At 40.1% G+C, this 10,442-nt stretch overlaps 2 protein-coding genes across 2 annotated transcripts in view; one reads left to right on the forward strand and one right to left on the reverse strand.

Annotated features, from left to right (window-relative positions):
* The window catches only part of LOC129169736 (E3 ubiquitin-protein ligase UHRF2-like), a 33,671-nt gene extending 27,720 nt beyond the window's left edge, over positions 1-5,951 (forward strand). Inside the window, exons 14-16 of the mRNA XM_054756422.1 lie at positions 1,498-1,646; positions 1,762-1,860; positions 3,088-5,951. Coding sequence (XP_054612397.1) covers positions 1,498-1,646; positions 1,762-1,860; positions 3,088-3,234 — 395 coding nt within the window. The 3' untranslated portion in view covers positions 3,235-5,951. The remainder of the gene's footprint in view (positions 1-1,497; positions 1,647-1,761; positions 1,861-3,087) is intronic.
* Positions 5,952-6,726: 775 nt separating this feature from the next.
* On the reverse strand, positions 6,727-10,296 carry oaz1b (ornithine decarboxylase antizyme 1b). Its single transcript, XM_054756423.1, is given in 6 exon segments — positions 6,727-7,486; positions 7,569-7,654; positions 8,378-8,550; positions 8,635-8,721; positions 8,723-8,774; positions 10,087-10,296. Coding segments are annotated over 6 exon segments (654 nt in total). The 5' UTR covers positions 10,212-10,296; the 3' UTR covers positions 6,727-7,355.
* Between the last annotated feature and the right edge of the window lie 146 nt (positions 10,297-10,442).

Below are 10,442 nucleotides of genomic sequence, written 5' to 3' on the forward strand. Positions count from 1 at the left end.
TTTAGCATGACGTCTTTGTTAGAATGGCTACAAAACATGCACTTCCTGTATGTTTTCTTAGGCATCAAACTACTGGGGCCTGAATTACTAGCGCCCCCTGCTAGTTGCGCTGCCAAGTTGTCAAATCCACTTTTATTAAGTTTGAAAGTGCTTTGAAGGTCGTTTTGTGCGTCTGTAGCTTTAATGCTAATGAGCTGCGTTTGTCCACAACAGAGTGTGTCTTTGTATGCACTTTTTATAGACAGTACACACGAACTAGCACTTGTCCAATGTCATAGATGCCATACACTGTATCACATACAGCAACGTACCATTATGGAATGGAACAGTAGGACACAGACGTTAGCAACACTAGCATAGCTATGTGAGTTACAGTGCTAACATTACCGTCCCATTTTAACAGCGACATAATGCTAGGTTAGCCTGTTCGCTGAAAAAAAACAAACGGATCAAACTTCCAGCTCCCACATCTGTAGCTGACTGGATAGTGGTCAGCTTTATTTTAAGATGTGTAGTGAAGCCTGCTTTTTTTTACATATACAGTAATCCCTTGTTTATCACAGTTAACTGGTCCCGGACACGACCGCAATATGTGAATTTCCGCAAACGGAATAGTTTCCTGAAATATTTTCATGCAGCGCCCCTGTAGTCACCTTTACACTCCTATTCCCTAATATAGTAGATATAATCAGAGAAAATAAGCCGTTTAAGACATAAATAAGACTCATGCTCGTGTGCGTTTCAATAAACGTCTTCCAGATGCGTGGACAGGAAGTGAGTTTTAGCTGGAGTACGGCCACAAAAGTAGCCTGTGTTATTATTATTATTATTATTATTATGATGATGATGATGCTGACTATTATTGTTGTTATTATTATGTTGTTATTGTGCCTGTGGTGAGATAAATGATGACAAAATAATAAAAGCCTGGCAGTCAAGTCTGGTGCATGTTACTAGTGACACCTAGTGGCCAGTGCAGACTACAGTTCATCAGCATCTTGTATTGGCCTAAACTGTATTTGTATTTGAGTTCATTTACAACATCGTTATGCCTGAAAATGCTTAATTTAGGCCAAGAATAGGAAACATTTGCTTAAATATGCAGTTTTTGGGCTAATAATAGGCCATAGTCAACCAAGAAACAGCGCAAATAAAACCCGCAATAAAGTGAGGGAGCGATGTTCGTGCCGTGATGGAGCAAGGGACGACTGTTTATACAACAAGGCTGTCCTCCGTGAAGTGGGAGACGTGTACACAGGGCGGGCTAATCCAGCGAGGGACATGTCACAGTTGCTATCATGTCTGTGAGAAAGGACACTTTTTTTTTTTCCTCAAAAATGGCGCAACCAAGTAAGGGAGTTGATAGATTTTTCTCACGTTTGGTGCTCATAAACGGGCTGTCGGGTCGCATATTACTGTTAGAACATTATTAAAATGTCACCTTTGCATAATGGAGGACATTTACAATGGATAGAAGTTGTCTTGTTCCTTCATCAGAATGGACCCCACCAGCCGAGCCACCTTCCAAGCGTCTGAAGGTCGAGGAGGCCTTCGAGCTGTCGGAGCATCAGCAGCAGTTAATCCGAGAGGACACGGCCAATAAGAAGCTGTGGGACGAAGCCATGGGACACCTTGCAGAGGGACCAGTAGGCAGCACCGCAACACTGTCACGCTACCTTCTTGACTAGCATGGACCCCATGCCTTGTTGTACGTCTGTCATCTTCACGTGTGTTTACATCTGCTTCTGTGTGCATGCGAAGAACTTCCTGCGTAAGATGGAGCAGATCTTCATGTGCGTGTGCTGCCAGGAGCTGGCCTACCAGCCTGTCACCACCGTCTGCTCGCACAATGTTTGCAAGGTGAGTGCGCATTTTAAGTGCCTGACCTTGTTTATATCCTCATTTTTAATGTCAGAAATGATGTTAATATACAGTATTACTACAGCCTGCAGTACGTTTTTTCGTTTGTGGGTCTAAAACAGTTGTCCCTTGATTTGTAGAAATCAAAAAATCTAAAATTCTGTTTTGTTATGTTCACGAAATATAGCGTTTAGGGGCGTTTTTATTGCTTTTACTACCTAATTAACTGCCGAGGGTTCCAGGCGTGTATTATTATTTATACTGCACAAATGCATTTTTATGATATCAAATGCTGCTTTCCAAATTTTGTCGGACATAAAAGGTGAAAACCTGCGTTCATGCTTTAGAAATGTTTCAAAAATGTGTTTAAAACGAAATGCGTTGTTGTTATTTATTTGGCAAATAAACCTAAACAATTAAGTAGTCATTTCCTACACATTATTATCATTATTATTCCAACATCTTATGCAACAGTTTTTTTGTTTGTTTATCAATGCAAGTAAATAATTCTAATTTGACATCTTAAAAACACAACATTAGAAAATTTTTGGATAACAATTACATTTTAACTTTTGAAATATCACATTTTGTTATTATTATTATTATTATTATTATTATTATATATTACAAATTGTTTCCAGAATTATGCAAAATAGTATTTTCGAATATGTATATAGACAAAATAATAGAAATTTAAATTAAATTTTGAAATTAAAAAAAAAAAGTTATTACAGTTTATTGCCTCGTCGTGGTCAGCAGTGCTTGTTTACTCAACTGCAGAGAGTATCAAGCATCTGTTATGAGGTAGGCGGCCTTTATACACATGCATTTGTAATAATAGAATACTGATAGTGATGATAAAATAAATACATACCAAAATAATGCAAGCATAATTTCAAATCATTAAAAAATGTATAATATATATGTAAAAATACATAAAATAAATATAATGTTAAATGATAATTTCAAGAGCAATAAGTCCTGATATGATATGATATGAGATAACACGTATTCTTTCCCTCTGAACGCCACTGTAAACATCAGCTTTACAGATGCCATGTCTGCATGGCGGCAAACACACATGGCTTTAAAAGGGACAGTCCAGGTCACGATAGCCAGCTCTGTTTGTTCTAGTGAGTGTGGTTCAGAAAGTACATGGAAAACATGCCTAAATGTCTACTCGGAAGCCGTGGGTGTCCGCCCCCTGACCTCCTTGTCCCTCCTTAGACGTGCCTCCAGCGCTCGTTTCGGGCCGAGGTGTACACCTGCCCTGCCTGCCGCCACGACCTGGGCAAGGACTACGGCATGGCGCAAAACAAGACTCTTCAGATGCTGCTGGACCAGTTCTTTCCCGGCTACAGCAAAGGACGATGAGATCCAAGTAGAAGACGCACCGCACCGCAGCGCACGCACATACACACACACACACACACACACACACACACACACACACACACGTGTGTGTGTGTATACTGTCGAGAGCTCAATTTTCGAAAGATGCATTGCACTTACAGCCATTTGTGTATACGTACAATCATACGCACACAAACCACCTCAGTAGGTTCTGACCTCATCTGTTCTCCATAAACCTCACCAGCCTGAGATTTTCAAGCAAGGACGCGCTCGCAGAGGGACACTCGCAAGCCCGCCGTTTAGATGAATCACACCGTGGCCTCTTGTGCAACTGCAGAGAGTTTGGGGCGCTTGTTTGTTAAAGCCGGCCAAGGCCACCATACATTTCATTCCTGCCAACCCGGTCTGCATGTTGGGTACCATCCATGCACTTTAAAGCACGTCGCTAACTCAATGCCTTATCGCTAGCTAGGCCTCCCTCCCCCAAGCCAATACACACAATATGCACTTAGTCCAATTAGGAGCACATGTTAGCAGCTAACTTGCTAACAACCTCGAGTAAAAGCAACCACTTGTTCAGATTTTCCATGGAGCCACATAATCATTCCACAGACATGAGCAAACCCCGCCCTAAAAGTGACACACAGTGAGCTTACAACCCCTAAAGTGGAGTATTTTCACACTTTTTCCACCAAGGAGGCATCGTTGTGGTTGGTTTACATCTCCCCAAAGCTTCAGACAACCTTGTTTTTAAACGTTCTTCGAGGAGACGTGCATACGGTATTTGCGTTTTCGTGAATGCGGTACTGAGCTCCATGTGCGAACCAAACTCCGAGGCTCCTGCCGGCGTTTGTTGCTAAGCGGCCAAAGCCGAAGCAAAGTCGGCGAGCACGGTAGAAAGTAATGACGCACGCTAGCGAAGCGTTGTCAGGAGACGTACTCTCAGTGAAAACCTTAACATTGACATTTAGTACATGTAAAATAGCATAGTCTATCACTGTCTGAAAAGTCCTACAAAACATGTTGTAGGTCAAGTTTGGTTGTTGCGTAGTTCGTTTTTTTTTTCCCTGATGATACGACCCATTGTCATGTAACACGTTGCCTCCTGTTGGTTTGGAGGTTAGGTTTGTTTTCAACATCAAACATTTAAATTGGCTTATCGATGGATCACGGCTGTGCACAAAGTACAGAGGTATTGTTTTTGTTACACTCTGACGCTACACTTTGCTTTAAAAATATTCATCGTTTTTGTTTTCGTGATTCACAATTAAAACTCAAAGCACTTACTTGCATAGATTTTCCACCGGGTTTGATTTTATTGCCAGTTTTTGCATTCACGAGCAGCTTGGTGTGTTTTACTACAAAGGAGCATTAAGGCCACCATGGAAACAAAATATGAAAAGTACAAGAACAATGTGTATGGTGTAAAATACGTTTGTATTTTTTGGGGGGGAAAAAAAATATTACAGGAATAAATTCCTATTTTTTCCTAATAAAAAGATGCCATATTGTGAGAATAAAGTTGTTTCTTTTTATTTAATTTTTTTTTAATCCAATATTTTTGTTTTGTTTTTATGACTTCTGCACATTAAAGTAATAGACTTTCCCCGTTATGACAACTTTATTCTTGTAAAATGACATCTTTTTATGTATTGTTTTACATTGGTTATTGTTTTTTTTCCTCTCATAATATCATAACTTTGTTCTCATAAATTTCCTTAAATGACAAATTTTTCTGTCATAATATCATGACTGCGACTTTATTTTGTAATGTGACACAATATTTTCTCACAATGACTTGAAGCAAATTCAAATGAGGACTTTTTTTTATTATATTTTTCCACCTGATATAACTTTTTTTTTTAATATTACATCTTTTCTCTTGTAATATGATGTCTATGTTCTTACAAAACTATGACTTCTCGTAAATGTACAACTTTTGTCATATCCAGCGGTAATTGTATGACATTAATTATGTGGTGTTTTCATTGTGGCCTTCCTACTCCTTTGTGTGATTCCGCCCTGTATGGTACTTCCAAAAGTTGACGGTTGGCAGGGGTTAAAGGTCAAACAAATCACTCGGGCTGTCACGGTTTGGTCATAAAAGTCATGAGACATGATTATTTGGTTGATGATTGGGGCCCCGCCCCTTTTGTGGGCGGGCTTGTGTTGCTTTGTGGGACGTCCTTGTTTTTGTTTTTTTTTCCCACTTCGATCGTTCAGGTTTTGTTTTCAACCATGCAATTCTAAATGCTCTTTGAAAAGCTAACTGTGATGTGCATTAATGATTTTATTTTTTTTTTGTTCTTCGCATCGACTGGCTAACTAATAGCGCTCCTCCCTGCAGTGACCCTTGCCCCCCCTCCTCTGCTGTCTTTGTGAGCATACAGTGCTAACAGTTTTTTAGACGTCTTGTGGACGCTTCAGTGCTGTGTCGTTTTTTTCCTCTTTTTTAAAAAAATAATGATTATTATTGCACTCTACTGAAGAAGAAAAAAAGTCACTATTTTTTTCCTAAGAAAAAAAAAAGCTTACTATCTCGATGTCCTTTTTTTTCTCTCTTGTAGTTTTTAGTTGCCTTCCGTTGACACTTTTTAATCATTAGTCACTTTTATGTGCTGACCTTTTCGCAGCATTCGCCAGTCTGTTTTGAGCAGTTCCAGTGCTTCATATTGTGATCGGAAAATTTTATACATGTCATAATACTTAATATGTACCGATTAAATATTTGGATTCCAGACTCTTGTCTTTGTTAAGGGTTTGTGATTAAGACACATAGTTATTATAAATAACATTAGTGGAGCCGTAAATATTCAAATATTGACAAATAACATTCCAGTTGGCAAAATTCAATGTAAAAATGTGTTAGGTATGTGTAACGGATGCCAGCCTGTGCGAGTCTACGTTGGTAAACCTCACTCCCTCTCCCTTGAGAGCTGCATAATTACATAATTTTACGACTTTAGTATTTTTAAATGGAATTTGTCATTAAAAATGTGTTTTCTAATGTTATAACTTTATATTCTTAGAATTACCTTTTGCTATTTTTTTGTAAAGTTCCGTTTTTTCAACTTTTCTCATACCATAATTTTATCATATTTTAACTTTTTTTTCCTTACTAGTTTCGTAAAATTACGTTTTTTGTTACGACTTGACGCCTTCTCATAATTTTTAGTGCGTACAGTTATTTCACAGTTTAGCTAAAAATGTTAATTGGAAATGTTTTGTACATTTGCATTGACGAAATGGGCTCAGGGGATACAGTACTGTGATGTGATGGGTCATTTTCAGTGGTGTAGGGCCCCCTGGTGGGAGAAATACGCAACTTTCAGGAAGCGAACTCATCCCGCTTGTCAACGTTGCTTTTAAACGAGGTAACTTTAGGCACAAATAAACACGTTAGAAACATTCATTTTGTGATAATGTAGGTATACCCTGCCTGTTGTCAGGTATGACCTTGATCTTCCCTTTGCTAGCTCATTATGTAATGCATGACAACCATAAAACGTCAGCTTTTTGGGGATTGTTTTATTACAGAAGCATAATAGGTACCACTATACGTGTGAACATCAAACCTAGCATGAAACAATGAGGAATGCAAAATAACTCTAACCATAACATCAGTTTGTCTATTAATATATCCCTCTTGACTTCCAAAAGCGAGCTGAAAAAAATAATGAAATCAGATATACATGACAGAAAGAAGCAAAAGCACTTTGGATAATTCGCTTTCCTCACCACACATGACACCATCAGTCACTCCAAGTACCAATGAATGGGGCTGTTGTCAATGACTTTATTTTTCCCCAACTAATGTTAGTGCTACACAATAGAAGTGGTCCCCCTGACATGTACTTGCAAATTGGACATTTAAAAAAAAAAAAAAAGCTGCAGTACCCGAGTGTAAAAACCTGATGACCATTTTTTTGTTGTACATTCAAACGAACAACGTCCACCCATCAGTAAACACGCTAAAGCAAAAGCTACACATACACCTACAACAAATGCACCAGCTCTCCCTTTTCCACTCAACTTGCGCTCAAAGAAATCCAGAATAGCACACAAAGAAAATGGTGATGAGGGAGGGGAGAACACACACACATGATGGGAGAAGAAAATAAGGGTAGGTGGGGTAGGGTGGGTTACTCCTCATCGGAAGAGTCCCTGTCAAAATTGTAAGCCATGAAGAAAACGTCAGGTCGAGGTGGGACGAGGGCATGGCCCGGTTTCACAATCTCAAAGCCCAGGAAACTGAACGTACGCACCAGTTGGGCTGCAAGAACAAGAGTGATACGTCAATGTTCAAGACTCATGACCTTGTTTATGTTTATGTGTGTGCGTGCGTGCGTGCATACCACGATCATCCCTGTTCTTGTAAAAGCAGACAAACACGCTAACGACTTTCAGATGTTCTTCAGCATATTCCAGCAGAGCCGCAAAGCTGCACGCAGACAAGACAAGTGTTTTTGGGATCACAACATTGAACCGTCATATCACGCTTGGAACAATGCACAGTGGCAGACCAGCACCACGTATCCCAAAGGGCATCTTGTGGGTTCGCCACATGCCAAGGTCAAAGTATTTTCCCAAAAGGTTTCTGAAGTCATAAAAACAAAACCTTTTTAATAGTTTGCTAACATTTTTCTCCCCGTAAAATGTTCTCATGATGTGTCTAATAATACTCACACTTCATAGCACAATTTTTCTGTTACCACGATGTACTCAAAGTAAAAACTTTCTCATATTAAAAATTTGTTCTCAGAAAAAAAAATCCAATTGTGATGCATAATGCAGATTTTTCCCCCATTATTAATTATTCTTAGAAATTACGACTTTTCGACTAAGACAATCGTCAGTTACGTCGCAAATGCAAAGCAACCTCACAAAATAAATCATAACCACAGAGAAATCTCATCTTTTCCTCCTAAAATTCTTCATATTGCATGACATCATTCTGCAAATTACACATTATACTCATAACGTTTGCTCGTTTGACCTAAAACCACCTTTTTTTTCCTTAGAATATTGCATCTTGAAATAAAAAATGCCTCTACAGTCACACCTTGGACTCAAAACATCAAAGCATCCACGTGTTTTGCTTTTTTTGTCTTTAATTCCAAATATAGATTTGTGTAAAGAAAGACACGAGTTGGACAGCACTCACCTCTCCTTGCTGCCTTCAGGAAGTGGGTCAAGAGGGATCTCCACAAAGAGGGCGCTGCTGCTTAGGACAGCATCCCATTGAACTGTCTTGCTGACGGTGGGACGACTTTGGAAGTGGAGTATCCCAGGGCGACCGTTACCCGCCGGCTCCTCACTAACGGTTAACTTCTGGTCCTGGACGGGGGCAAAAAAATAATAATCAGTAAGTTGGAAACATACATTCAGAAACTTTGAGTACGACGGGGGAGTTGTGCTTACTGAGTAGAGCAACCGAGCTGAAGGAGCGTGATCCCGTGTGCCATTCCCTCGCCCACCTGGGATCTTCAGGGGTGGGAGAGGGGCATCAGGAGCACCACAGAGGCCCTGGGCCGCGGGTACTACTACAGTGCATGGACAGACTGGGAGTGGGGGGAGAGAAAATGGGTTACCGCTGGAGCCTATGCGTGTTAAACATGTGCTACTTTGCCGCAACCAACAGAGGCACTGTTGCTTCAGTCTCAACTAGTTTGTCTTAACACAAACAGGAAGTTGAGCTACATCCACTGTAAAATAACTCATGCGCAGCATTATTCTGCTTACTTGCAGTGAAAACATCAGCCAAAATTCACCCAGCCTACAAGACAGAAGGCCATTTAAGACCCATCCACAATTGTTCTCAGGCAGCAAAACACTGTGTTCAAACCGTTGTAATGCTGGATTATGATGATGCTTACATTGATGTTTACATTGCTGAAGCACATCTTGTGTAAGCAGTGCACAATATCAAAAGAGGATGTGGTGAGGCACAACCACACCAAGCACAAACATGCTGCTACATGTCAAACAAACCCATATGGTGTTCCTTTATATGCATCATTAGGATATTTGTATTAAAATGACTATTCACGTCATTATTATCCCAAGTTATATTATATATACTCAAAACCTGTTGTGCAGCTCTTTCCTCGACTCCTTAGGGCTATATACAAATGTCCTACTATTCATACAAGTTTTTCTATCATCCATGCCTGCTTTTGATGTTTATGATCTGGCTAAGCAGCAGTCGCAAGCACTAGCTTGGCAGCGTCACTGGGCATTGTGACGACGTGGTGACGTCACATACAGTAGGTCTTGTTACGTAAAGGTCAACCTAGACACCAGCGTGTCAGCTCACGAGACCGACGTGGGCCTGAAACGTGGGGTTACCTGGAAAAATCACGTATTCAAATTTAATTTATTACGTTTTATATAATAGTATAATAAATATTCATGTTAATCGATTGGGCTGGGTACAACAAAACTTAAAAATGGACGTTTAATATGTGACGCACTTTGGGCTTTTATACCACAAAAAGGGGAAGTCCGTTGAAAAGCCAGGAATACAAATGAATAAATCTAAAAAGGGTACTGTTATACGCCGAGTTCTGTTATTTCTAAGATAGCCTTCACCTTTCCGTAAACTTCAGCCTATCCGATGTCGCTAATTAGCGGACTTAACATATGTGGTTAAACAGCCGTAGCTAACGTTAAGCTAAACTGCCAACTTGCCAGCATTTCTATAAGGAAGCTGCAATTTATCAGTTTACATTCTTTGTGACATCGAAGGGTTCACTCAATGTATCTTACGTAAAAGTAAACATTTAATTTCACTTCCGCTATATGAAAGCCCACCCCTCCCCCACACAACGTTAGCATTAACTAGCTAGGCTAAACGATTTTCTATTTACTTACTTCCCAATCATGTCACAAATACCGCTACTCAAATCCGCCATGGTGGTAAGAGGCTGTTGTTTTCCTTCCTTTTCGCGAGCAAAGCAATGACTGTTTAGGATCCGCTGGAGGTTGGAGTTTACCATCCGGCCTCGGAAAGAGACACGACCAACCGACTGCTCTCTTTGCTGTGCTCTGTTGGTGGTGAAGTGATCCAGCAGTTTGGCAAGGGGACGTCAAGCTTCTGAAGCGATGGTGTTCTTACTTCCGGTTATTTTCAAAATTAAACAAAAAGGTACGTATGGCTCGGCGTTTTTCTCACCCTCTTCAAAAAACACAGGCTTTTATTATGAAAGTAGATGCACCCAGCATTACCC

This window comes from Dunckerocampus dactyliophorus, chromosome 17 (assembly GCF_027744805.1).
Source record: "Dunckerocampus dactyliophorus isolate RoL2022-P2 chromosome 17, RoL_Ddac_1.1, whole genome shotgun sequence".
Taxonomy (NCBI): Eukaryota; Metazoa; Chordata; class Actinopteri; order Syngnathiformes; family Syngnathidae; genus Dunckerocampus; species Dunckerocampus dactyliophorus.